Source organism: Ammodytes marinus, assembly GCF_949987685.1.
Source record: "Ammodytes marinus genome assembly, chromosome: 8".
NCBI lineage: Eukaryota > Metazoa > Chordata > Actinopteri > Uranoscopiformes > Ammodytidae > Ammodytes > Ammodytes marinus.
Window position 1 is genome coordinate 17,228,746 of NC_137212.1, and position 27,588 is coordinate 17,256,333.

A 27,588-nucleotide genomic window follows, 5' to 3' on the forward strand; every position below is an offset into this window, starting at 1 on the left:
AGTAAATTAAAAAGACTGGAGTGTTGTGGTGTTTAACAGGCGCTCAGAGGGGATGTAAGTTCTCTCAAGCTTAACAATTTGTTCCTCTGCTCTTTGCTGTTTGACTTTAGAAGAATTGAACCAATTAAAAGCGTACCACTACCACACACAAACACACAAATATACATGCACCAACTCAAACACCAGCGGTAACACACTAAAACACACACGTGTTTGTTTATCCACAGAGTGCATCTCACAGGAATGAAGAAGTTGGTTCATTTCATGGTTGGATATTATTTTCTCAGAACATAGGAGATTTTGTGTGAGAAATCTTTGGATATGTAATTATGTATATACATATGCATACACTATATGCCTACATCAACTGCTGTGTTTTGTCATTATGCATATTGTTTGTTCATATCTCATGTTGCATGGTAAAACAATACTAATGAAAGATTAATACCTAAAAAAGAAATGTTGTTTTCAGAAGTCTTACAAAAGCTAAGTTTATTAATATACGTGATAGTTGGAAGTGTAAGGTGTTACTTAACATTCATTTCAGTCCAGATTGTCTGCAGCCCATTTATGAAGGGGTGAAAGCTGAAACCACTCAATTGGTTTTTCTTTCACAGCCTGGCAACACAAAAGAACATAAAAGCTATTCAAATAGTTACTTTTGTGTAAAAACCCCAGTAAAATGATTTATCAAGCATTTTTAACTAATTCTGGAAGAAATCGTCACAATGCCACACCATTACTACTCCATTACAAGTTCAAGTAAAAGCCCTGCGTTCATATATTCATATTTATAATGTTAACACTTTGCTGCAATGCAAAAACAATACATTAATTAATGCATCAGCTAATCAATCATCATGCTCTTAAAGTCATTATTTATGATGTCTTCTTCATGGGTAAGTCTGCAGTTAAAGTGACTGACCCAAAAACTGACCAGTCAAACCATTACACGTGTTTTGTTAATTACCAAGTATTGAAATCATGATAGACTAAGCTTCAATTTGTCATGGTTTCATCATGTTTGTGGCCCTTCAAATAAAGTGGGGACCTGGTCATTCAAGGTCACCACTTAAAAAGTAGTGACATTGAGATAATGGTGACTTTGAATTGAATTGAGTTATCTCAAATGGTTTGAATAAGACGGATCATGTTCCCACTTTATTTGAAGGGCCACACACATGAAAACAAAATGTATGCTTAGTTCATCATGATCTAAACACTTAGTATTTAACAAAACACATGTGTATTGGTGTGACTACTCAGACTTGATCATCAGTAATAACTCAAAGATTATGATTGCCATACCTTAGCGCCGATGCATTAATTAATGTATTGTTCCTGTTAAGTCAAGCATGAGATACCATTAATCCTAGTGAATTACTGATAGTTCATGAAGTACCACATGAATTAATTCATGATTCATGTCAATTTTTATTAAAGAACTAAAATATTCAGAAACATGAATATGAACATGAATCATGAGTGGACAGAATGATCCTTGTTGGAGTGTTATATGAGGATACATTATTATTACTATAGATACATCATTATGTTGGGTAGTTTGGTTACTTAAATTTATAATAATAAATCAAATGTTATAAGCTGTTCGTATGTTTATGCAAAATCTCGAGTGACAAGCAGCTAAATTTGCCGAAAAACTAATGTATTAAAAAAAGAAAATAGAAATGCTCAAAAATAACATTGAGTACAGCACTTGAGTTTGAATTATTTTCTAACATTGATTACAGCTAATAAGTCCTTTATTATAACAAAATGGGTCTGAATTGATGAAGCTAAACCTACAACCCAACTTTCTTGAGCACTGAGTGTCGAACACTATATTTAGAGTGTTCCTGTGGGAAAAGAGTGCAGGAAGGAGCCCCTACAGGTTTGCCGGGTCAGAGGTTAAAAGTGCCATTAACGAGCGCCACAGATCTATTAGCTGAATAGGAACTCTCATATTCAAGACTCTGAAGTCTGCGTATATGAAACTAAAAGGAAACCGTCACTTTCAGCTAATGGGATAATAATACAACCCATAATGAACATGAAACACCACACGGCCGAACAGAGTCTCGCAGAGTCATTTCAGTTCAAAGGCCGCAGTATTAGCAGAGGCCTGAGAATGGAGGCGCAAACAGCTGCGATTAAAACTGAGGGATGACGATCTTCAACACAGCGACACAACCTCATTTGGTCTCCTGGTAGCCTGCATACCTCGGCTTCCAGAAGGCAAAATACCCCCCAGGGATCCCAAAATACACAGGCCAGGCCCGGGCCAAGCCAGCCACGAGGTGGGGCAGCAGCAGCCAGGGCTAGGGGAGAGAGGAGAGAGAAAGGGCCAAGGGGCAGAGCTGCAAGTCTGGACAAGAAAGTCACTTCCACGGGCCCCAGATGACTGTCAGACTGGAACCACAGCAGGAATGTTAAAGTTTTTTTTTTTTTTTTATGCTCGCTTGCATGGAAAATACAGTATTGGATCACAAATGTTATCAGGTAAAATTAATTAGGAAGAAATGCACACATTAACCAGAGTCACATATGGGTGCTGTGTGCTTTTGTGCAGACAACTGTCTTTATTTAGCAATAAGTCAGTACTCTAAATGAGTAGCGGGGTTAATTTTGGATTAATGGCTTGATTAGGCTCATAGGGGTCATTATCTGCTCCTATTCTAAGGATGGCACTGACACACACTGGCCACATCAAGCTACTGCATCAGTCTATTTCAAAACGACAGGGAGAGCAATTTGGCATTTAGGTTTATGAGGAAAGGTCAAAAGACAGCTCCCACTACACACAAACATGTACTACAATTAAAAAAGGCAACGGTCCTAATTTAGCGGCTCTATTCTATCTGGAAAAAAATGTCCAGTGTCCTAAACAGAAAGCTTAAGCTTCAAGTGAACAATGTTTGTACGGGTATACAGTCATTAACAAGAACAAATTCTTACTTCATCAACATCAGCAGCCTCAGCAGTCATCACCAACATCTCAAATACCATACCACCTAACACCACACACAGACTGATAATCAACAAACAGTAGTGAGGTCATTGGACATATGAGGAGTGGTGAACTTACCCACTGAACCCTAACACAAAGCTACAAAGTTTCCAAAACTCAGCTGGAAGGTGACAAATCAAATTAATGTTTGATTCATATGTTTAGTCATTTTAAATAAATGTTTTGGTTTAGTGAAACAATTGGTAACCCCTTACTTTAATCCCCTTATTCAGCATTTAATAAGCACTTAATAAATGGTTTACAGCACACCAATAATGTTGCCTTAAAACCGCTTTCAATAACCACCTATGTAGGCATCTATTATAATATAAACAAATCTTAACATAGTAAAACATAGTTTTAATAATACAAAACGTGTCTTTACAGGAAACGTTAAAGAGCTCTTGACAAATATGGTACATTAAAGCTGTAGCGCGTAACTTCTGTTGCCCCCATGAGAAACACCACCATTGGTGCATGGGGTAAGTCTGCTGTATGTCAGTTTTTTCGTTGCAGTAGAATAAACAACTGTAACATTTCTTGGGCGATTCTTGGGATTTTTTTCTGAGCTCCTGCGCCAGTCTTTAAGGGCGACACCAGTTCATGTCACACCCCCACGCTGAGGAATACAGAGTTTTTCAACTTGCTTGGCGAGGGCTTGAATGTAACCGATATTCATTTATATGGAAAAGTGACGCACTATAGCTTTAATAAACACATTAAAATGTCTTTATATCTTCTTATAACTAGATCAAAGTGATGTAAACCATTTATTAAATGTTTGTGCATTGCTTATAAGTGCATTTAGGGTTTCTAGGACATCCAGAGCTTTAAATAGGTCACAATCTTTAGACCGATTATTTCAATATAGATTTGAAAGTGTGGCTGATGTGCAAGGCAAAAAAAATAAAGTCCCACACATGAGAAAGTAAAAACATTAGTAGAATGGCTAATAGCCTGATAAGGGATTGAAACTATTAAGGCTCCGTCTCTGCTGTCTGGGTATTAAGACTATGGTAACGCTCCAACAGGAAGCTCTTGACCTCCATTCAAGTTCTGCTGCTAAAAGAAAAAGGACTACCGATGCTTCAAAAACACATTTTAAACAGTCCAGTTTAGAGGAAGATTTTTTTTCAGTTTCAAGAGTGCAATGTTTTCCGTTCACCAAACCGCGTTGTTTGGGTTATGACCAGCTACTGATGAGTCGCACGTACAGTACATGCAGTAGTGATCTATAGAAGCCTGTGGAGGTGCTGCTCTGTAAACACAGGGAGGACTAAGAGTTCAGGGGGATTGGTTTGATGGTCATCATCGGAGTCGGGGGAAGATTCTGATGAAGAGAATCATGCTGATGAAGGTGAAGGAGACCAGGATGAGCATCAGCCACAGCAGCCAATTGACTGACTTCTTGGTGTGCTGCTCCAAGCGCTCCGACTCAGTCTTCAGCTTCTCAAAGTTCAGGTCGGCCTGACGCATGGACTGGCCCAGGGTCTGGGGAGGGAGAAGAAACACACCGACGGCCATGTAAAGAACAGGAGAAATATGGAGAACAAAAACAGACCTATCAAGTTGTTCCGTGACTACTAGACTAATCTCCTGGGGCCTGTTTCAGGTAGCTGGTTTTGAGGCAACCCAGAGTTTGTTCGCTCCGAGTTGGTGGAAACTCTGGGTTTTCCGTTTCAGGTAGCAGGTTCAGCGCAACCGAGGGTCAGTTACTGCGGCAACATACGCCGTGGGTCTAACCTGCTCGGGAGGTGGTTAGTCCTACCCTGAGTTTGTTTTCACTTTACGCTGCAGCTCCGACTGAAGAAAGAGTGTCACTGTCACACGCGTCCCTGTACAGTTTGAAGCAAAATCACTCCATAAAAATCTCCATCGGGATGTTTTTATAATTTCCTGATGATTTTACGTTTGAACGATCATTTATCTGATCAGTAGCCTTGTTCTCAGCCCTCGGTCCGTTCATAGACGGCCACCTTACACATCGTGACATGCTCTACATTCAGATTAATAAACCTATTTGTATTGTATGTTTTTTAACGTATGTGCCACTGAACAGATTTATGTCAGGTGGATTCATGTAACGCTGCGGCTGCACGCGATCGTTACAGTTCACTTCTGCGATCCTAAAGTCACAGACGAGCCTCGTTAAATAGCCTAATATGAATATAAAAATTATATAATAATTTAAACTGTGATCACTTGAGGAAAATGGATCTGGTAATAAATCAATCAGGCTCTTCAATGGAAACTGTCACCTAATGTGTCTTGACGTTAATGTCTTTCACTCCCCATTTAAAAGAAGCGACAGTCTGTTCTGTTTACTGCACAGTAGGTTATTAGGCTATAGCTTGCCAACATATTATACAGCAAATATAAAACACTGTCAGCAATGCTGTGCCGCGCCAGCTTTATTACTTTACAGCTGATATGCGTAACTTTTTAAAATAGACTATGGCTTCTCATACGGAAGCGAAATGATTCTCTTGACAAAAAATGTTTGCTCTGTTTTTTTTTCTGAATTGCCGAGGAGATTAGATCAGAGTTATGAGACAATATCCCGTTAATTCTTCTCCATAGGCTACCATAAGCTCATTTGTTAGTATTTCTAACTCTAGTGGGAGGAGCGGAGATTTCTTTTTTGAGAAGTGGAAAAGTGGGAGGATCAACTATTTGTTTCTTCTGTTTCCATGGTGAATCATGTTATCAGCGATCCATTGACGATGGCTTTTACGCACATGCTCCACCCAGAGTGAACACGCTCAGAGTTGATAAACCCAACGCTGATCCACTGTTCTGAAACCGAAAACCCAGAGTTACTCATCAACCCTGCGCTCTGAGTTTACCAACTCAGAGCGCAGGATTAAACTCAGAGTATGTAAAACCAGCTACCTGAAACAGGCCCCTGGAGTTTCTAGGTTGGTTATAAATGTTTTTTGTTGTTGTCAGGTATTGCCCTCTTGTGGACAGAATCAGCAGAGACATCAGGAGAAAATGCTTAGGGAACGGATGCATGAAATTAAACCTAGTTCTATGAAAATCCATCTGTTCACCAAGGCCTTTGGACAATAACCAATCACGACCTCCCCACTATAAGTCCTATTCATATCTTTATTTGCCTACATTGTTTGCATTCTTTGAGCTTTGTCCGACTTTGTAAATCATCCTTGGGTCCCTTGAAAGGCTACTGTTTGCCAAATAAAACAGAAAATAAAAAGATGAGGATTTGTCTGGTGAAATTTATTCTTGGACGTTATTACACGGCACTGATAAATACTGCGTTCTGATTGGCCAATCACTGCATTCTACGGGCAATTATCTTTCCGATAATGCCCGTTAAGGTTAATTCACCGTTTGCTATGGACCTACGGACATTGTTCTGATCAATCACTTCCTGCCATATCAATCCGCTGACAGACATTTACAAACAGCTACTACTCCTTCAAAAAAATATGGAACGGAATTACTTTTTCAACATTACTTTGAATGCATCATGTGAGCAGGGTAACTTCAGAGTCATGGTTGATGTAGTCTGAATACTATCCCGGTACCTGGTTGTCCTGTTTGATGATGTTCTGTGCGGCCAGAGTGTTGTTCTTCAGATTGCGGGCCAGGTTGAGCATGTCGTCAGCTAGTTTCTCCTGCAGGTTGTGGTGGTGGTGCAGCACGGCCTCTAGCTCGGCAGCCGACTGGCGCTCGTCCAGAGGGACACCTCTGCACACAGCGGGGAAGCACGATTGGTTTTTATTTCACTGCGGGCATGGAGCCGAGGCTCTCATCCAGAGCCTGAACAAATGTGATGAAGACTATCCATCTATTAAAAGCATTTAGCAGTGAGAGGGGTCACACCTGAACGACAGGGATAGCGATGATACACAGCAAGGATGAAGCGTAATAAACTCAATGATGCTTTAAGACACAATTCAATTCAAATGATCCTGCACTTTTTAGAAGCAATTCCTTGAGTGCTGCAGTCTTACATATAAATAAATAACAGTATAACAGACAAATTTATGTTCAGCTTTACCTTCTGTTTCGCAGGTCTGTTTCTGATTGGCCTGTGGAAAGGAAAGGAGAACATCACCTTCCAACAACATCATCTCAATCAGAACGTAGAAGACTAGTTTTTTTTTAAAGATTTTGAATATCAAAATATCCCTTACCTTTACCCGACAGTCCCTGTTAAGACACAAATAAAGAAAGTGTGTGAATTGGACAGAATGTGGGCCCATTAGTATATAGTGTTTCTAGATTTGGAGAGTGTTACCTTTTCCAAATCAGGCATGAAAATAAAGTATATACATTCAAGCCCGAAATTATTCATACCCCTGGCAAATTTTTACTTAGTTATTTTTATTCAATCAGGAAGTTGGTAATGACACAGGCTTCTCCCAGAAGATAATAAGACGATGTACAAGAGGCATAATTGTGGAAAAAAATATTTTTCAGCTTTTATTTACATTTGAACAAAATGTGGCATGTCCCAAATTATTCGTACCCTTCTCAATAATCAATAGAAAAGCCCTTATTGGCTATTACAGCAATCAAACACTTCCTATAATTGCTGGCCAGCTTTTTGCATGCATCTACTGGTATTATTGCCCTTTCATCTTTAGCAATGAGCTCCAACTCTTTCAGTTTGGAGGGTCTCACTGCCATCATCCTGATCTTTAGCTCCCTCCACAGATTCTGAATTGGATTTGTATTGGGAATTAATGCATATGGTCTATCTCCGGACTGAAATGTTAGCATGCTTATTTGTGCAATAAGAAACATTGTATTTATCTTGTATTACGCCTGTATGTCTAAGATTAGATTCCTCAAATGTTTATTGAAGAGTATTCAGACTGTGACTGTGTCTTCATGCTGTTTTAATGTTATTTGTGACATGACTGCCGCTGGTTAAACAGTGTAGGCCTACCTACATCTGTATTTTTTGGCACAGCTGGACCATGTTATTGTTGTTGTTGCACCGCAAGTGTGACGGGACTGATCTCGGCATCGGCGTCAGGAATATATGGCCCAATATGACCAAGCAGCGAGCCTCCTGCGTTCACACGGCCAACCGCCGAAGGGGGCCAGTGCGGTGTGTTCCCAGCTTTAGGGTTGAAGGCTTCACCTTTTTTATGCCAAATGAAGGATACTTCATTGAGGCCAAACAATTCAATTTAGTTTCATCTGACCATAAAACAGAAGACCCCCTCAGAGAAATTTGTTCTCTGAGGGGGGGCTCACTCTCTCACACTTTGAAAACCCCTGGTCTAAAATGTCCAACTTTCAACTAGTCGGAGCTGGAATCAGTAGTGCAACATGTGAGAAATACAATGCAGATGTACTTTATGAGCTCTTTTTTTCTACGGTTCAGTAAACACAGGGTTTCACTGACAACTGTACACCTTGAATGCTTTGCAACTACTTATACCAATAATAGTACTACTGCGTTTGAGTTCAACAGTGTATGTCTCATCCTACCGTGCCGAGCAGCTCGTCCCTCATCTCTCCTGTACAGCGGGCCTTTGTCTGCATGTGGACAGTTTTAGAGGCTGACATCCTCTCATTGGCTATTGTAGGTGTTCGCCCGGGAGCAAGGAACTGATTGGCTAACGCTTTCTCCGTGGCTGAAGACTGTGGACGAGAGAACAGGTGAGAAAAAATCCAAAGACCACTGTTTTTAGGTATTTAGGGTGTACAGTACAGAGATTGGACTGATGTTAAACACTGCTGTACATATTAAAGTGGCAATCACACATCCATTTTGCCACTGACCAGTTTTTCTGCCTCTAGAAGACCTTTCAGAAAATCAACTTTTCTTGTGTATTCCGTCAGTACTTCTGGTGTGGGCTTGCTGAAAAAAGACACAAGTTTAGGTTTATAATAAACCTTTAACTGAGTAGAATAGAACAGCACTGTTGAAGTGACACTATGTTGAGAATGCATAAGCAGGGTTCAAGATGTGCTTGATACAAAGGCCTAGCTGTTAGCGGGACACAGAGTTTTGAGAGTAGTTACCTCAGGTTTTTCCTCAGAGCAACCAACATCTCCTCCAAGGCACCAACATACTAGTGGAGATAAAACACCAACAGTTATAGTGAGACTACGTAATACTTCTACCAATTTCTTTATATCTGTGAAAACTACGTTGCTTTGCGTGTCAAAGGTACTCATAAACTCTTTGAAAAATGTGATGCCATATTGCTAGTTACTGTATATGAATTTCCAGAAACTTTAACGCAAAGTGTAACATTAACGTGATGAGTTACACTCATGTAGTAACTTAGCAACGTTAACAACCTGTCTACATGTCAACTGTGCTAACTAGTTAAAAGCGTAAACTGTGTCGCAGTGGAAATTACTTTAACAAGCTGTTGGGTCTCTGGTTTCAGTGACGACGTGGCTAAACTGCAGCTAACAACAACAACAACATCATGCTAACTTTAGCTCGTGAAGGTCAGAGAAAAACAGCACCGCACCGCGCGACCTGACGTAAATGTACCGATTTACCTTTTCTAGTCTCCATTCAGTTTCTCCTCGCTTCTCCGACGCTATGGACTCACAGCGAGATAACAATCTGATGAAATTTATCTCTAACCTAGAAGCCATGTTGGGGAGCCGACACACTGACGCAGCCTTATGACGTTAAATGACTATGTAGGCGGAGTATCAGGGTGACGTGGTCCTGATAGATTGATGCACGTGCTTCGATGATATTAAATTAGGCAACGTATTAATAGTACACTGTATTATAATAAATATATAATATTTATAATTAGGCTACACCTCTTTCATATATAGTCTATGGGTTATACGCAGATGATGTCATTTTACTGTACAGTAATAGCCAATTGAAATGAGCATATCATTAGATAAATCGTAATATTTAATCAAACCACTAATGCAGAAAGAAATGTATGAAAGAAGAACCCACATAATGTTTTCAGTCACTTAAGAGCAAGTTTGTGCATATAAATAGGCCTACTGAATTTATGATTTATGAGGTTGGAATTGAGTCACAATGACTAGTTGATAGGATGATGATTCAATCTTTAAGTTTAGTATTTAATATTTAATAACTATATATTTTTTTATTATTACTAATATTTATTTCGCTACTTATCGGGAATGTATCTATCCATTTATGAAATTAATTAATGTACTGGTTCTGGAAATTCTACAAATACTCAGCTTTGTGTTGCATGTGTCTGTGTAGTGAAGTAAACTATGCTGCAGGGATAGGAGCCTGAAAATAATGTAAGCCAAAATGTTGTCATACAAAATAGAGACATAAGCCTACAACGTTTTTTTTGGGGTTCATAGATTTGTTCCCATTCAAGTGCTTCAGGAAGACATGGGACAGTTAGAAGAGTCAGTTCAACTAAAGAGATAGAATATTTGGAAAATGCCTAATAAGGAGAGAATGAATAAGACGCTGTTTATGTGGAGTAAAGCACACAGTGCTCCATCGGCGAAAAAGCCTTTTGCAATTGTCGATGAGATGGATATGCTGTATATCTACAATAATAATATAATAAGGACATTATGTCAAAGTCTAAGGATAAGGAACATGTTCAGAAAACATTGGCCCTGAATAATACGTTACACCTAGAGAAAGCAAAGTAAAGAGCTTGTTCTCTCCTGATGGTCAGTCATTGAAGTCGGTCGATTCTGAAATATTCAGAAGGATCAGTTGTGTCAACTTGTGTGAGCTACGTGATGTAGGTGCAGTGGAGACCACCAAGTAATGGTTAAAAGGACAGAGCACATTTTAAAAAATGGAGATTGAGAAGGAATGATTCTAGCCTAGTCCTACCAGACCATCGTTCTTCATTTCATTTGCACCGACCTGAAGGGAAATTAAAATTGAGCGGAAGTAGGAAGGCGGACGTTGCCAGGCTAGAATTATTCCAGGAGGAGGCAGTAATGAAACATTACAGAAACCAACTGCAATTAAATGTCAAAGATGAAGCAGAGCGAACACTAAAAGATTTATCTATTTTTTTAATGTAAATATCCGTTTTTCCACGGGACTATCTGTGAACCCAACTGACAGGGTTCATGGGAATGGCTAAATATAACCAAATAATGTCTACTCAAATGCCCCAAAGGGAAATAGGACTTTAAATGATATACACTATAGCTTGATTATAACTTATGAGTAGGTTAATGATAGAGTCTACAGGAAGACTATGGTCTGCATGTCAGGCTGAAAGAAAAATACAACTAAATCAGCATAGTGTGTGTGAACAGTGGTAGACTATTGCTAACAGAGATCAACTTATTTTTAAATTAGAAAATACCTGTTGATCCTGAACACTCCTCCACAAAATGTAATCTTAAATCTTGCATGTGGTTGTTACTGACCTTTTTTCTTATCTATCTTTCAACCTGAGTTTAGGTTAATATATTCATATATTCGTATAGTTTTTAGAAAATACTGTGATGTAATAAAAATTGATAATCACAAAAAAGAAAATACTGTGATGTTTTTTGCAACAATATTTAACATGAGAAACTTTTGACTGCAGACTGAATGTTATTGTTTTGAAGATCATTAAATCTGTCAAAGATTTTGGATCTAGAGGTTATTTCTTTTGACTCAACATGTTTAATGAACACTTAGTCATGTACACGATTTCTGTTAACTACAAAGGTTCAAAGGGTTTGCTGAGTGACAAAGTATCCAACTTCCCCGACATGAGATGGAGATGTTTGAGGTTGTAAAACATTCAGGTGCTGCTCTCATGGTTGAATGTAAACATTAAAGCACAATAATCCTTTGTTTAAATTATTTTGTACATGTGTCACTTACTGCATTCATATTTTTTCTGATTACATTTTTTTTGGGGCATTTTTTATGCTTTATTGATAGTGTAGAGACAGAGTAGAAATGGGGCAGAGGGGAGTGACATGGAGAGAACGACTGTGGGCTGGAATCAAACCCGGGTCCGCTGCTGGCCGAGGCCCATGGGGGGGACGCCCTACCAACTGAGCTAAGGGCGCCCCTTGAGTAATTAACTTTTGAGTTAACCTTTTCATAATCATCTACTGTATCAAAAGGTGGTATAGGCCTACCACCTTTTGATGTAACCCACATCTTTTTTTGCCCGTACCTGATAAAAACACACAGCAGCAGAGCAGATGTTACAAGCGTTCACGTTCTGTATTGTCATACTCATAATAATAACCGTTACAGTTCACGTCAATCAATCCCTATCACACACTCTCGCTGTTACACATTACACATGGGAACATCTTACTTAGAATCCAGACAAACTAACAGACATCATACATCAACAGCAGTCAGAGAGGGGATTGTGGTATTCAATTTCATACAAAGTGGGCCAATGCTGTGCTCCAGCAGAACCTGTTCATTGTGGGGACCGTTTAATGTGAATGGCAGGTCCGGTACAGCTGAGTGAAGCCTAGTCCACTTCAAGATAAGGGCTAAGGACATTCAAGGACAAGCGGAGCTTTGAAGACGTTGTGGCACGGCTGTTGCAGCAGGGCTGGGTTCGTGTTTTTGTTGTTGTTTGAAAAGGAGAAAGTGGCATGTGCTGTTCCCATTTCCCATTGCTCTTCGAGGCATCAACTTCCTATCTGGGGTTCATTGTGCAGTGGGTGGAAGGTAAAAGGTGGAAAGACACCGTCGTCTGTTACAGCAATGCATCTTTACCAACATTGTGCATGTTTCGGTCCTTGTTCCAAATATGTCCCGTGTCCGTTAAGTTTCATAAACACAAAAGTCTGAGACAAAGGTACATTCTCTTTATCCCATATAACCCTCCCTCCCACCCTCCCTCCCTCCCTCCCTCCGAGAGCACCGTCCATAATGTGACATGTCATCTTACTGTACAATAACAAGGCACTAGCTAACATTTTTGCTCATTGAAAGAACTAAGAAATGAAGAAAAGTTCGGCCGGAACCTGCAATATTTCCTTGAATTAGCACAAATGCGTTTGGAAAAAAAGAATACAAAATTGCTGGTCCAACATTATGAGGCTACAGAATAAATGCCTATGACCCAACTGATTTCATCAACAGTAAGCACAACAAATTAAAATGGTAGAAAAGGTGCTTGGCAACATCGTGTCCAGGTATTTTAGGAGGAGACTCGAGACACATTTCCAGTTCATTGATTAGTTCCCCACTAACAACAGCAACTGGATCCACCTTTTTTCACTGAGATGTACAGGTTTCTGTTCTTCTGCTGTACATCGTAGTTCTTATCCTCTCTTAAGTCCATCATCATCATGAGAGGCAAATCATTTATATTCTAGTGCTGTCAAACGATTAAAATATTTAATCGCGATTAATCGCATTAATGTCATAGTTAACTCGCGATTAATCGCGATTAATCGCATTTTTATTTATTCTAGCCTGAATGTCCCTTGATTTCTTTTTGTCCCATTATTGTTTCTCATTTTAATCACACCCATTCTAATTATGATATTAAAGAAGAAATACACTGAATTACAATGATGTTTACACCATTGTAATTCAGTGTATTTCTTCTAAAATATCATAATTTGCAATTCAATGCAAATAACAATAGGCTATATACCCCCCTCCCCCCCGCACCCCACCCCTAGAACAGCATTCACAAACATATTGGAACTTCTTTTTTTATTTAAAAACCAAACCATAAAACAACATAGGGTATATAAAACAAATTAGTATTAAGGCTAAATTAAACTGGTTGTTGTAGGCCTAAATGTTTTGGGAGTCTTTCATCCATGGCTTATTTCAGACTGTGTATGGAGTGGACACACTATGCCTGCGTGCAGGTGGTTGCCATGGTGCTGCTGCAGCCGAGGCTTTGTAGCGAAAATTAAAGTGAAAATGAATGACTGGCGGCTGCCACCAACATTCATGGAGGTTTTGGTGTGCGGACTTTTGCAAATGACAGGCTTTCTTTACTGTTCTTTTCCGCGAGGTCCCAGAGTCACACACGGAAGACTAGTGAAGGTCGCGTAGCTGAGCTAGGAAGTGCTAGGTTCCGGTTTCTGCTTCAAAATAAAAAGTCAGAATTGACTTGCCGTTTTGCCAGTTAAATGATTTTATTGTGAAATTACGCTGTAGGACATGTTCCGTTTGAATTGACAGTAACTTAAATGCGAGCCATATGTATAGTTTGTGGTGTTTCAGTTGTTCAAACATTACTAGTTGATACAACAGCATGTGAAACAGCAACCACAACATTTCCTCTGCCATGACGAGCGTTAATCGCGCGACAAAAAAATTGACGCCGTTAAAATGGGTTTGCGTTAACGCCGTTAATAACGCGTTAAACTGACAGCACTATTATATTCATTTGCTATCGCCCTAGGATCCTCTTCACTACCTTTTTTCAGCTCTGGGTCAGACACCCTCGTCCATATAAGGTATGTCTGGGTCGGAAAAACGTCTGTCTCGGCCCTTCGAGGCTTGTGCCTTGGGCTTCTTGTGCTGCTGAGCAGAGGGTGTTACCATGGCGATGGAAGAGGAAGAGGAGGAGGCGGATGGAGGGCAGGAGGAGAAATCCAGCAGCAGCAGGTCACAGTCCGGGCTGTCCATGTACATGGACTGGGTGACGTCTGTGCGGCGGGCGGGCTGCTCTCGTCTCTTGACCAAGAGATTTATCGTTCGACGTCCGGCAGGAGGCATGTGAGTCTGAGGTGGACTCGATGCGGTGGACTGGGAGCGGACGCCCGGGGGGAGCTTGACTGTGTTTGGAATGACAGGGTTGCGGCGCTGCAGAAGATGCCTGAAGGAGGAGGAGCTGGAGGAGTCAGATGAAGCGCAGCTGGACACAGAGGAGGTGGAGCTAGCAGGGGTGAGGTTTGGCAGAGAGACGCGTCCACCAGCAAAGGATTTACGTCGCTGAGCCAGGTCTGATGGTTTGGGTGGACAAGCTGGTTTGCATTTCCCCAGCTGGGAGACGCCGCCTTGTCCTGAAAGAAGAGGGGGAAGGAAAAGAGGAACATTTGTTTTAATTCACACAACAACGCTGACAGGGTATAGCGAAACGGATGATCATGCAACCATGTTAGCTACCAAACAGTATGTCCAGTGAGATAAGATTTGGTTTATTTGGACATGTTGAGTCAAATGTTCAATTCATTCATTTGGGTTATATTTGAGCATGCTTCTGTGTCACACATGCATTGACATGCATACATGGGTGTGCGTACTCACACACGCACACACACACACACACACAGACACACGGTTGCTTATACTCCAACCTGCATCGTAATAGAGCAGACCGTCACCGCTCCCTGTCACCATCACGGGTCCAAACCTGCACCACAAAAGACAGGGAAGGGCCCGTGGTCTGGTCAGAAAGCCACAGGTGAGTGAGAGAAACGGGGTAGAAAGGAAGGGGAGGGCCGGAGAGTGTACCGTAATACTGACCTTCAAGCTCCGAGCTGTGAACAGAAGAATGCTGCTGCTCGTCCAAAAGACTCTCGGAGCTCAGCGAGGCTTCGGAGTCCAAGTTCTCCTGGTCTGAACCAGCCTGCTCCATCTCTGGCAGTCGGCACGCCAGATCCTCTCTATAGAGAAACCGATGAGGAGGGCACCAGAGATAATGAGAGACTGGAGTATAGGACACTACACAGCTATACCATGGTGAAATAAGGCAGAATGTATCCTCCTTACTTTTCCTGTTTGATGGACTTGATGCGTTCCACCAAGTTGTTCTCAGCCTCTGTGTCCGAGTCCACAGGCTCGTTCTCGGGGACCACGCTGAGTTCAGTGCTGACCTTCTCGTGCACCTGCAGAATAACTATCAATCATTGACTGAACCAAGACAACTTCAAACATTTATTATTGTGTTATTATTATATAAATGTGATTATTCATATAATAACTACACAATAAACATAAAAGGCCACACAACACACACAGCTCTGACCCAAATCTGAAATTGATTCCAGATTTTGTTAGTGAGAAAAAAAAGAGAAGAGGCTGGATGGATGGTGCTTGTGGCTATCATGCATCTGCACATCATTCCTGCAGCACTGCTGTGAACAGAATAACTTCAATAAAAAAAAATAAAAAAAGCTTGCTGTGATACAAAATAACGTAGTAAACACGGTAACATCCACCTATTTGAAACAGTACTGGTGTAAGGGGGTTTAAGTATGCAAACATTCTCATTGTTTAGCTATGAGATTAAAACTAAAAGAAGCATCACCACGATCCAGAAACATCCAAGCAAACCAAAAAAACTTTGCGAGTCACATTATTGTCTTTCAAAAAAGACAACAAAAGTATTAATACAACACCAACCCAGAACCATCTTGTCCTTTCAGAACAAGAATAATGGCAAACGGCAACATGCAAACGACCACCTGTTAGTAAAGAAGAGTAAAAAGGAGATTATGTGAAGGAGGATGGAAAAACAAACCCAAAAAAAACAGCCACAGCGTCCCCCACATCTAACATGCCATGCACAGGCGCTCCTACATGGCACCCCACTACACACTACAACTACTATATCTACTGTACTAGGAGAGCTCGATGATACATACCACCACTCCTTTGTAAGGAGCTGAGAACCTGAGAGGTAAATGCCAGTATTGCTAAAGAGAGACAAGGAACATTGGCCATGTTACCCATGTAACATAACAACAACAGTATCTGACACTGGTTTTCATGATAATAATAATAATAATAATAATAAGCAGGAAAAGGTTACGTTAAGTGGTTAAGCTTTGTTGATTGTCTGATAAAATAGGACATTATTGACAAGTTCAGACATTCAGGCATGAGGCTCAGCGACTTGGTACGCTACTGAGGCCACACTTAACCCAAACAACGGGCGGTCCAGAGCCAGGCAGTGTTGAGTTTCTCACCGTGTTCTTTCTCTTGAGTTTGAGTTGGTTGACGGCAAGAGCCTCGGCGTACTCCAGCTGTTCGATCTCCTCCATCTTCTCGTTGTAGCGTCTGATCTGCTCATTGAGGAGCATCTCTATACACCTGCAGGCGGGGACGGGAAGCACATGTCAAACATACCGTCTATCTGATATTAACAAAGCAAGACTAGAATAAAAGATGAGATCATTCTTATTAATATTTGTTGCTTTCATGACGGCCTTACGTGGTGGTCTTGGCAACATCCTTCATGCTGAGCAGCGGGTCAGCGCTGTCCGGGCAGCGCAGGACGCACGGGGCAAAAACTATGGCCAAAGAGTTAGGAGACATTCGATTGTGAGCCTCCTCTTTACAAACCCTGCAAGAGATTTCATTGGACGTTAACTTTAAGTTCAGCTGCATGTGCATATTGTCCTAGTTCAAGCTTAACTGCTGAAGTAGTGCACCCATTTTTTTTAAAGGAGTAGCCTTGAGTTGTGTCAATGAGAGAATCCCTACCTGACGAGGTGGAAGACGAGTCTCTCCAATGTGTTGAAGTGCGATGGTGGAAGCTCTTCCAGCACTTTGTATATGCATAGCAGCTGCTCCTGCTTCTCTGGCAATTCTACAAGTAGGAGAAAACACATAATGAGTGAAACCCTATAATTTAACATGATCACAAATAGTAGATCATGTATTTTATATAATGCCGCAATTTCATTTTAAATCAATTTCCCCCTTCACATGTCAAAGTTGTGGTTTCACGCCATTACAAGCCAATTTAAAGAAATACTGTCAGAAAGCCTTAAATAAAATGCTGCCCCCTGGTGGTGGAATATCCTCCTCACCTACTGCATGGAGAAAGTCATTGTAATGTATGAAGCGCATGAGTGGATCCGGTAGCTCCCTCAACCACTGTTTGACCAGGCCCGTCACTGTGTGGATGGGATAGTCTTCGAGGTTGACCAGGTGGGGGTCTAAACACAAGCAATAGAGAAATCAATGAAAGAAGCCCATGCCAAAGAGTGACAAAGAGGGTTTATGAATTTAAAAAATCAACACGTCAGAAGTCAACTTGATGGAGGGTCTAACCGGTCTCTAGTCGCTGGTGCAGCTCTTTCATTCGGTTGGCAGAGCCCGACTTGCGGTAGATGCCTTCAGTGTAGAGGCCGTGCATCTCCACATGCTCCAGCATCATCTCTAGCACCATGGGGACAGGGTTCTTTTCACTGACTAGGCGACACACGCGCACCCCAAAGTGCAGACCGTCAGACTCCTCATCGCTCTGCAAGAATCGCACACATACAGCGGCAGTAGTCAGTAAGTACAATATCTATGGACATTATATTCTCCACTGTGCCAACATGTGAGACCATGTGCTTTGTGATACTTTACATTATATTGGGACTTACATTTTAATTAATGCAATACAATATTGAGAGCCAAGGTCCACTTCTCAGTATTTGTTCTCCTAGCTTTCTTTGCTCAGTATAACTTGTGTGTTGTAATTTTAACAAAGATACAAGAAGGATTATGTTGTTAGCATTCAACACAGGTACATCTCCCACCAGGCTTCGACAGTGCAACTGTAGCTGAGACTTATAGTGAGAGAGTAGTACTAACAAAATAATGATTTCAACTTCTTTTAAACGATGCGTTCATTTTTCTACTGTTCTCTATAGTGTACATTGTAAAGCCCAGTCTCACTCAACGCCCTAAATACATCATTAATCCAGACCTGTGATTTACTTTTTTTTATTAAAACTTACCTTTTTGGTACAGAAAGTGGAGCAGTCTGTGACTATTTTGTGGAGGCACTTTTTGTGGGAGACCATTTTACAATCTGTAAGACGAAATAAATGAAAAAAACAGGTTAATTAGAGCAGGAACTGATTTCTTTGTGCTTAATATTTGAACATAAACAAATTCAATAAAACATTGTGGTTGTTGGCTTGTTCACTCACAGCTGCACATGTAGGCCTTCTCCATGCCCCAGATGTAAGAACTACACTGGTCACATGACTGCATGATGTTGACTTGATAATTGACGAAACTATGACCCAGGTGGCTTTCCATCTAACAGGACAGAGAATAGCACAATTACAAACACAACTCTATATTCTTATACAAAAAATAGATTTAAAATTAGAGGGAAAATGTTGCATTCTTACACTTTTATCTTTTTTCCTCCTCTTTTTCCTTGCTTTCGCGGGCTAAAAACAGACAGAGAGAGTAAGCACGGATACATTAGTTTCTCATGTTTGCCCTTTACAGACCGAATGATGAGTGTAAATTCACAAGTGTGTTTCACCTTTGCAGGCTCAGCCTCCTCCTTCTTCATCTCTCCTCTGATAAAGCCGTCCAGCACCGACTGGAAGAGATTGACCACCAGTTGGACTTCTCCTTTCTGCTTGTCGCCCGCCAGGTGGATCACTTTGTTCTGGTAGCCGGTCATCAGACCTTTGTAGCCAATGGTGGGTTTCTGGGGAACAGGAGAGAAAATGAGGAAAAGGAGAGGATGGTGGGGAAGAACTTTGATCGGTATGTATCGTGTGTGTGTGTTATGTGCCTGTGAAAGACAGACTCACTGGGAGGGAATACATGGCTTTGATGGTGTCTCTGAACTGCATGGTGGCTGTTACAAAGATGGCCTCTGTAGCTGACAGCGACTTCCCTCTTGAGCGGAAATCATTGACCTATGAAGAGAACACAAACAATACAAAAAATCCGTGGGTATTGGTTAATACGATAAAATGTGGTCCTACAATGAGTAAACATCTAGCCGCCTTCCACCCACTCACCTGGTTGCCCAGAAACTCATCGAGGCTCTTCAACTCATTGGAGTTGGTGATCTCCCGATCCAGCGAGGCGTTCCACTGCTCTGAAACGCGTGTGGCCCGACTGATCTTTATGGTGGGGTTGCGGCTTAAACTTTTAGCGGCACGCTCCCCGTGTGGCTGGGAGAGAGGCCGAGATGGATTTGCGGATGTTGGGGCTGTAAGGAGAATGTTTTCATACTTATAATACTGCTATATCTGTAGCAAGAGGACAAAGTAAACAAAGGAAATGTAAACTACTTCTCTAATGCAGAATATACAGGATCAAAGGAAACAAAAACCCAGACTAAAGTTATTGTGTTAGCAGTGAGCACGACCCTGCACGGGTCATTATTTTCTCAGAAAGCAAACAGCAGGATCAGTTAAGGCCTGATAATAATAGTGATAATACACCTGTGTTTTCTTTCCTTTTCTCACGTTATGAGGTGTGAAAAAAGTTGTCCAGCAGGTGTAGTGCTATATGTGTACACAGCACAATGAATCTCCCGTTTTTATACAAGCTTTGGACATGTGACAAACCACAAACTAAAAAGGAGTTTAGTTTTAAATAAAGACATTTCTTTTGTCCTCCTGTTTCTACATTATTTACCTTCCCCCCTTGGTGGCCCCTCATTGGAAGGTGTCAACTCTCCATTGTCGGGAGTCTGGGCCTCCTTGTGTGGCCGTTTTTTCAAAATCTTGCTGAAGAAACCGACTGACCTGCAGGGGCACAGAAGTAGAAAAAAACACAGAGCACTCAGGAATATCCATAAACCAAGCTAAGCAAAACCGTTGTGCGACTCATAGTGGTTAAGCGAGGTTTTTCAGTGTGGATTCATGTTGCCATATCAAACAACTGATTCATTTCTAACAGCACGGTCAGGCTTGTTTTTTTTCTTCTTTATCCCGGGTCTTTTTGTGACTCCCCCAGGATTGTTCCTTAGCAACAAACAAAACAGACAATTCATAGGAAATATATGTATCCAATATTTATAAAAAAAAAAACATCAATACTAAATTATCCTGACAGAAAGTCTGTTTTTAAAGTGCCACGTGGTCATTGCTCGGCTCCAGCAGTGTCTCCATAGCGACAATAGAAATTCCAAACAAAGCAATACACCCGATGTCTCCGTCTGATAAAACTCTGGCGGGTTGGCCGAGCTCTAAGCGTACACTTTTGGCGTATGAATCCATTGAGGGGGAAATTTGGCTATCAGGAATTTCCGGCTGTGAACACCACACAGAAGGAGCTGAGGACAGTTTGATTACTCAAGGCATAGAGTTTTCACATGAATACTCAATGCTGACAATGTAAATCTGTAAAGATATGTGAATGAGATTTCCTCTTTTTAATTGATCTGTCTCAGCTGTGTACTAAACTCTAGAATGTATCTCTGCTCATACGACAGTGCTGTACCTATCCGGTGTGGATGGTTCATCTAGATTTTTCCTTCTGATGGAGCTTCCCTTTGAACCGTCACTGTTGTAGTCTTGCATCATCTGCAAAGAACAGAAAACAAGCTACGAGTGATGCTACGAGCATGTGCAGTAGAATTTGCCAGTACAACATAAAATGTCAAATTTTTAAAGTTTATATTTTCATTTCCAAAACAGGCAATTTCCCATTGAAACAGAAGCACATTAAAAAATAAAAAATAAATACCTCTCTGGCTGAAATACTGCCAGCCCCTTCAGAACACGGAGACAAACTATCAATGGATGAGGAGGCTGTTTCACTTCTGCAGACAGACACACACATTTAAAAGGTTCAGTGAGCAGTGACAACTGAGGGATTTATTAAACACATACACATTATGTTGGAGAGGATCTACTCTCACATCTCATTATTGTAAATATCAAAAATATCTAGGAATATAACCAGAACAAAAAAAGAAGACATACAGCGGTTTTCTTTTTCTCTTGTCCTCCCTGTTTTGAGGTGGAGGAGGGCTGCTGCTTTCAAAGAGTTCTCCGTCAGTGCTCCTTCCTTTCCACTTCTCCGGCTTCTCCTTAAACCCACCGGAACGGCGCTGAAGGTTTACCGCTCCGGCACTGTCACTCACACCGTTTCTGTCCGGCGCGGGGCCAGCGGGCTGCAGCGCCAAGGTGGACGGACGAACGGGACTGGCAGAAGGGGGAGACGTCTTGGCCTCCTTCTTCCCTCCTTTGTCTTCCCTCATTTTCCAGGCCACAAAGGTGTACTGGTCCAGCTCCTTGCTGTCCGCCCGCTCCTTCAGCTTAGAGGCCTCCTGGCTTTTGCTCTTGGGCGGAGACGTCTGCTCCTTGCCGCTGCCTGTGGCTGTGGAGGAGGCTCGTTCGGTCTCTCTCTGGTTGTGCTCCAGGCCTCTGCGTCTCCTCAGCTCTCTCTTCTCCTGGCTCCTGGAGAAGGAGGAGGGCTGGGCCTTGCTGCTAGCTGCCGACGGTTGTACTTTCTTCTGTTCGGCATTGGAAGGTTTGGAGGTACTGCTGAGAGGTTGTGTATCTGAGCCCTTACCTGGAGATAATGGTGTGTGTGCGTCGGAGGGCAGAGCAGGTTTTGGACGCGACAACTCTTCTAATGTTTGGTTCTCCTCCTCCTCATCATCGTGGTCTTCTTCTCTGTCCTCCAGCTGGGGTCCAGCCTCAGCCAGGGTACTGTTGGTCTCCAAGTCCACATCCTTCAGCTCTTCGTCCTCACCCTGGTTCTCCTCTTCCTCGTCCTCCTCTGTCACTTGGACAGGGAGGTTGTCATCCAAAGTCTCCTCTGTGACCAGCTCTATATCCGGATGGTCTCTTGTCTGAGGCTCGATCGCCTGTCTTTTCTCCTCTTCTGCTCTCTTTTTCCGCGCTTCCTCCTCCTCCTCTTTCATGACTGCCTCTTCTTCCTCTGCCCTCCTCCGTGCTTCCTCCTCTACCTCTTTCCTCCTCTCTTCTTCCATCCTCCTCCTCCTCTCTTCCTCTTCCCTCACTTTCCTCCTTTCCTCTTCCTCCTTCTCTTCCCTCCTCCTCCGCTCCTCTTCTTCTGCCCTCTTCCTAGCTTCGTTCTCCTCCTCCTCCTCCTTTATCCGTTTGTCCTCACGCATGGAGTGGCACCTGTAATGCACAGAGCATGAATATAGGTACAGTCATATGTATCCATTTAAAGCGTTATATTTTTTTTAGAGCCTCAGGAAACCTGGTCTAAAATAGTAAAAATCAATATATGATATAAAAGTTAGGTGTCTAATAATGTGGACTTCTTACTGACAGGACTTTTAAGTGTCTCTGTGTTGTTACCTCCTTCGTGCAGAGTGTCCTCTGACCAGGGCTTGTATTTTGGTAGCGCCCTGTCTTTGGAGGGCGTACTCTATTCTCTGCCTGTGCCCTCTCCACACAGCCTGGATCAGGGTGGCTGCCTGCCGCCTTTGCTCCTCTTTGCAGTATCTGCGCCATGAACGCTAAAGCAGGAGCACAGAGAACATGCGTGGGAACATACACCAATTGAACATTCTGACAGAAACCCCTAAGGATAATGTTTATGGGCAACTAGAACTTGATTTTAAATTGCTCTACTTGAATTCGACTTGATCAACTTACATTGGAATTATTAATACTTGAATTCGAATTGATCAATTTGAATATGAATAAATCAACTTGATCAAGTTCTAAAATTCAAGTAGACAATACAAGTAGAAAATGCAAGTAGAGAAATTCAAGTAGAGAAATTCAAGTAGAGAAATTCAAGTAGAGAAATTCAGATTCAAGTATTTTCTCCTTGAATTTGAAAACTTAAATTTTAGAACTTGAATTTGAATGTGGCATTTCGAATATTAACTGATTCCGATTCAAGTATAAATAATTCAAATGCAAGTTGATTAATTCATATTCAAGTGTATCAATTTGAATTCAAGTATCAATCATTCAAAATTAAGTTGATCAATCCATATTCAAGTTGATCAATTCGAATTCAAGTTCTAGTGACACATACCTCTGCCCATAAATGTTTGCGTCTATATTTACCTGAATCAATATGGCTGCCTTTCGCATGTCCACAAAGTCTTTCCTCTGCAGGAGAGCTCTGAACCAGCGCTGAAGGAAGATGATCTTCCTCATGACATCCTTGTGCAGCGTGTCCTGCAGCCGCTGTCGCTCCAACTCCTTCAAGAACACCTGAACAGAGAAAATAATACACCGTATGTTACGTGCAAAGAACAGGAGCAAATGCAGGCCGGAATGGGCATAGCATATATAAGGAGCACTGAGAATGTAAAGAGAGTTTTGTGTTGTACCTTAGTTTTGCCAATCTGGTAAGTGGTGGGGTCCAGACCCATCTTCTTCCCAAGCAGCGCTGCGATGTCGTCTTTAGAGGCAGCCGCGTTCTTTGGCAGCAAAACCCCAAATTGCTCTTTAAACTCCTGCAGGGACAAAAAAAAAAAAAACTAATGAGAAAAGGAATTCACTGTTTAAAAGAAGACTAATGAGGTAGAAATGTATGGTCAGAACCTTAACCCCACTTTTAAACGTATTTTATATATAGAAATTATGACACTTTCTAATTTTTATTGTTTTTTATACTATTGTTGCACGCCATTGCACAAAATTCTATTCAACAGAAAAATATACACCAATAATATAAACATGCCTTCTGTGCCCGGTGTGACATTAGATCAGTGCATGATTATCACAGAGTAACTTTACAGTACCTGGAATGTGTACTTGGCTCCGTAGCCTGACCTCCTGATGCGAACAGTTTCCAGCATTCCTGTGTAACGCAGCTGCTGTAACACCAAGGCCTCATCCAGATGCATCTCCTTCTGCTCATATGCAAGGACACATGTAGCACATGCAGTCAGTCATACTCCAACCATTTAAATTAGATTTGCAAAAAGGCAATGGTAATTATGAGCATTATTGAAAATTGTGTTCAAGATATTCCATATCATTGATTAGAATGCAAATGTTGTGATTTTTTTATGTATACTTGAGATTTGTTTCAATTTTTGTTTGTTTAAATGGAGGTATATTTTCCTCTTCTCATTACGCGGGAAGAAAACTTCAGTATTACATGTAATACTTAAGAATAACATTCAATGTATACATCCTACACAAGATTAACAATACCATATAGGCTTACCTTCTCAGCATTGGAGCGGATACAACGAATGAAGAAAGGTTCAGCTCGGTTCAGAGTCCCCAAAAGTTTGATGAGAGAGGTCTGAAGAAAAAGCAAGGGAATATTCAGTATTTCTGTTGGGAGGTTTTGTGTTTGGCTGGTTTCTGTGTGTGTGCAACGTGCAAACTGTTTGTGGGTTGACGTTACCTGAAACTGAGCACTGATGCTGGGGGGCTTCTTCTTCTTGTGCAGGCTGAGCAGAGACTTGGTAGTGCGATCGTGCAGCGTCAGGCTCACAATGTACTTCAGCGACCTGGAATCCAGCAAACTCTGCACGACAGTAATACAATCGATATATTTTACTTCTTGCAACCATAATTGGGATTCCAACGAAATGAGGATATAACCTAAATAAATCACATAAGCAATACATTGTCTTTATTGGACCCTAAACATGCAAGTCTTAATCATATACTGGGGGTTTACCTTGGGGATGACCTGCTTCTGTTTGGCGTTCTTGTGTTTCCTGTGAAAGAGAACAAAATGTGCACAGTGAGGGACTGAAGAATGAAAAGGCCTGAAGCGGGAGGAATAAATAGTGGATGAAGAATGTGAAGCCGGGTTAGTACAGGCGGCGTGACTTCTTCATGCGATGTCAGTTCAGTGATGGAATCCAGGGAGGCACCTGGAAGATGAATGAATGACGGGCAGAGACAAGGCACCAATGAGCGGGAGAGAATGACTGACAGAGGAGGGAGATGGGATGCTGCTGCGACTCAGCCCATCGGAAACTCAGCATGCCCTTGACAGACATGTTCTCTTGCTATCCTCACTGTATAAAAAAGGGCCCTAAATGTATGCTCAAGTTTTCTCAGAATACAGAACTGTAAAGTGTAACATGCGTTGAGTCCACCTGGACATATTTACACTGGATGCTCCGCAAGACCTCACATGCCAGAACAGTCTCCAGATAATATCCATGCAGCAGTTTACAAAAGGTATTGAAGGCATTTCAGCTTCAGCCTTCAAGAGAGCTAGATAGTATCTACCCACAGAGCTAAAGACCTAATGTCTGATGAGGATGCAGGAGCGCATTGGATGAGAATGATCCGTTGAGAAAAGTGGCTTTTAAATGTGACTGCTATAAAATGGTTTTATGAGCCGTGAGTAAAAGCTGGTGAAAATACTTTAACAGGAGCATGTTCTGCCTAAGCCAACTAGACTGGACTGATTCTGTAGGAGAGCTGACGCCAGGTCTGTCTGCAGACTCACTGGAGGACGTGTCGAGGGAAGCGGAGGCGACCCCAGGACTGCAGCAGCTTGCGAGGGTCCTCACCATCCAACGGCAAGTTCTTAATGGAGCTGATGATCTCTGCGTGCATTTCTCTGACCACCACACACACACACACACACACACACAAAGACCCAGCAGAGTGTGGAGATGGACAGAGAGGGGGAGTAAGGGGAGAAGGAGGGGAACAGACAAAAGGAGGAAGGAAAGGAAGGAAGGAAAGAAAAAATAAAACGTAAAGTGGGGCGTGATTATACACCTTGGAAGAAATGACACCACCGTGGTTACCCAAGACAAAAAAACACACACAGACTGCAGGATGGCTGGGGGTCTGATATCAAGAGGAATGTCATGCTCTGCTCATCCATGAAGAATAACCCACAAAATGTATTCTCCCTCTGTTCATGTTTATGTACATGGAAACCACAAGACACACTAGGCCACCCAACCATGCTGCCATATCCCCTTCTAGACAGAAAAAAAACCTCACACACACACATACAGATTTGAGCAGGTAGGGGTTGTATGGATGCCCAAATCCTTGCCGCTGTGGTAGTAAACATGCAGAGCTGAGCTGACGTTGAGCAGGTTGTCGGTCTGTTTCCATGCCGGGCTTTGTGTGACTGTAAGTTGTTACTAGTGAGGCTGTGGGGCTTAAGTGTCCTTTAATTGCGTCTGGTGTCACGTTGGACACCGGGTCTGGTGAGGTTAATGCGGGAACTTTTCTGTGTCCCAGAGCTAGTCCATGCAATTCTTTTCCATACTTACCTTGACTGACCATGAAAACAGAGGACAGGCAGTGAAGGAATGGGCGAAAAACAGTAAATGAGCCCCAGTGAATCTGACCCCCACACCTCAATCTTTGCAGATCTGGCAGCTGCTGGCTGAATTAATAATGGTAAGAATTTGCCTGGCGGTTCAACTCGGGTCAGGTACTGGCCTGTAATAAATCAACCGAGTAAATTTAGATTGGAAAAGCAGGAGGTTTAAGGTCGAGATTCAGAGGGCCCAACAATCCAAAAATATTCTTTATGGTTTGTTTTCCATTCTGAGAAAACTCTCCAAGTTCTTTTTTTCTTCTATTTGGTTTGGAGCCTCTGTACGTGTATGAATACAAGTGTGCTTCCAAAGCTCCACAGTTGATGTACGTTGTCCTGGTGGCTAATCAGAGTGGACCAGTACAAACACCTTCCTGTGCTCTAAGAGGGGCGCGGCACCTGTGGAGAGGTGTGTACTGAAAAGGCAAATTTCATTGTGCTGTAACGGTGCATATGACAATAAAGCTTATCTATCTATCTACGGCAAGAATAATAAACGTGAGGAGGGAGATTATCACGGCCACAGAAAAAGATGGAGAATACAGTTAGGGATAGAGGGAATGCAAAGTAAAGGGCAACTTGGTTGCACTGTGTTTTATCGGTGTGATGCACTTCCTCCACTGCTATTATGTCAAGAAGCAGACATTGCACCATTTGGACCTTCTTTGGTAAAACCTATAATAAATATATTTTAGATGGAAGCAGACTCAGAAAAATTGAGCAAACCAATATCTGTTGCCCAAAATAAAAC

At 41.8% G+C, this 27,588-nt stretch overlaps 2 protein-coding genes across 4 annotated transcripts in view; both read right to left on the reverse strand.

The window, feature by feature from the left end:
- Positions 1 to 2,750: 2,750 nt before the first annotated feature.
- On the reverse strand, positions 2,751 to 9,607 carry use1 (unconventional SNARE in the ER 1 homolog; the record flags this gene model as incomplete). Its single annotated transcript, XM_080032495.1, has 8 exons — positions 2,751 to 4,498; positions 6,559 to 6,721; positions 7,035 to 7,065; positions 7,171 to 7,186; positions 8,480 to 8,632; positions 8,774 to 8,852; positions 9,017 to 9,066; positions 9,509 to 9,607. 8 exons carry the CDS (start codon positions 9,605 to 9,607, stop codon positions 4,316 to 4,318), a joined length of 774 nt encoding a protein of 257 aa, XP_079888621.1. The 3' UTR covers positions 2,751 to 4,315.
- Positions 9,608 to 13,593: 3,986 nt separating this feature from the next.
- LOC307254599 (myosin IXB) overlaps positions 13,594 to 27,588 on the reverse strand; it is a 62,984-nt gene continuing 48,989 nt past the window's right edge. For 2 of the 3 annotated variants that reach the window (XM_080033044.1, XM_080033042.1), the window contains 27 exons: positions 26,001 to 26,114; positions 25,215 to 25,254; positions 24,936 to 25,058; positions 24,750 to 24,830; positions 24,319 to 24,429; positions 23,905 to 24,030; positions 23,636 to 23,785; positions 22,913 to 23,073; positions 21,560 to 22,729; positions 21,321 to 21,396; positions 21,075 to 21,157; positions 20,268 to 20,377; positions 19,643 to 19,836; positions 19,430 to 19,537; positions 19,153 to 19,323; positions 19,013 to 19,054; positions 18,806 to 18,917; positions 18,611 to 18,684; positions 17,934 to 18,126; positions 17,690 to 17,818; positions 17,361 to 17,466; positions 17,089 to 17,220; positions 16,844 to 16,967; positions 16,520 to 16,570; positions 15,645 to 15,760; positions 15,399 to 15,538; positions 13,594 to 14,935 (listed from right to left, as the gene is read on the reverse strand). In XM_080033044.1, coding sequence (XP_079889170.1) covers positions 14,364 to 14,935; positions 15,399 to 15,538; positions 15,645 to 15,760; positions 16,520 to 16,570; positions 16,844 to 16,967; positions 17,089 to 17,220; positions 17,361 to 17,466; positions 17,690 to 17,818; positions 17,934 to 18,126; positions 18,611 to 18,684; positions 18,806 to 18,917; positions 19,013 to 19,054; positions 19,153 to 19,323; positions 19,430 to 19,537; positions 19,643 to 19,836; positions 20,268 to 20,377; positions 21,075 to 21,157; positions 21,321 to 21,396; positions 21,560 to 22,729; positions 22,913 to 23,073; positions 23,636 to 23,785; positions 23,905 to 24,030; positions 24,319 to 24,429; positions 24,750 to 24,830; positions 24,936 to 25,058; positions 25,215 to 25,254; positions 26,001 to 26,114 — 4,609 coding nt within the window. In that variant the 3' untranslated portion in view covers positions 13,594 to 14,363. The remainder of the gene's footprint in view (positions 14,936 to 15,398; positions 15,539 to 15,644; positions 15,761 to 16,519; positions 16,571 to 16,843; positions 16,968 to 17,088; positions 17,221 to 17,360; positions 17,467 to 17,689; positions 17,819 to 17,933; positions 18,127 to 18,610; positions 18,685 to 18,805; positions 18,918 to 19,012; positions 19,055 to 19,152; positions 19,324 to 19,429; positions 19,538 to 19,642; positions 19,837 to 20,267; positions 20,378 to 21,074; positions 21,158 to 21,320; positions 21,397 to 21,559; positions 22,730 to 22,912; positions 23,074 to 23,635; positions 23,786 to 23,904; positions 24,031 to 24,318; positions 24,430 to 24,749; positions 24,831 to 24,935; positions 25,059 to 25,214; positions 25,255 to 26,000; positions 26,115 to 27,588) is intronic. The other variant, XM_080033043.1, reaches the window with a different exon arrangement.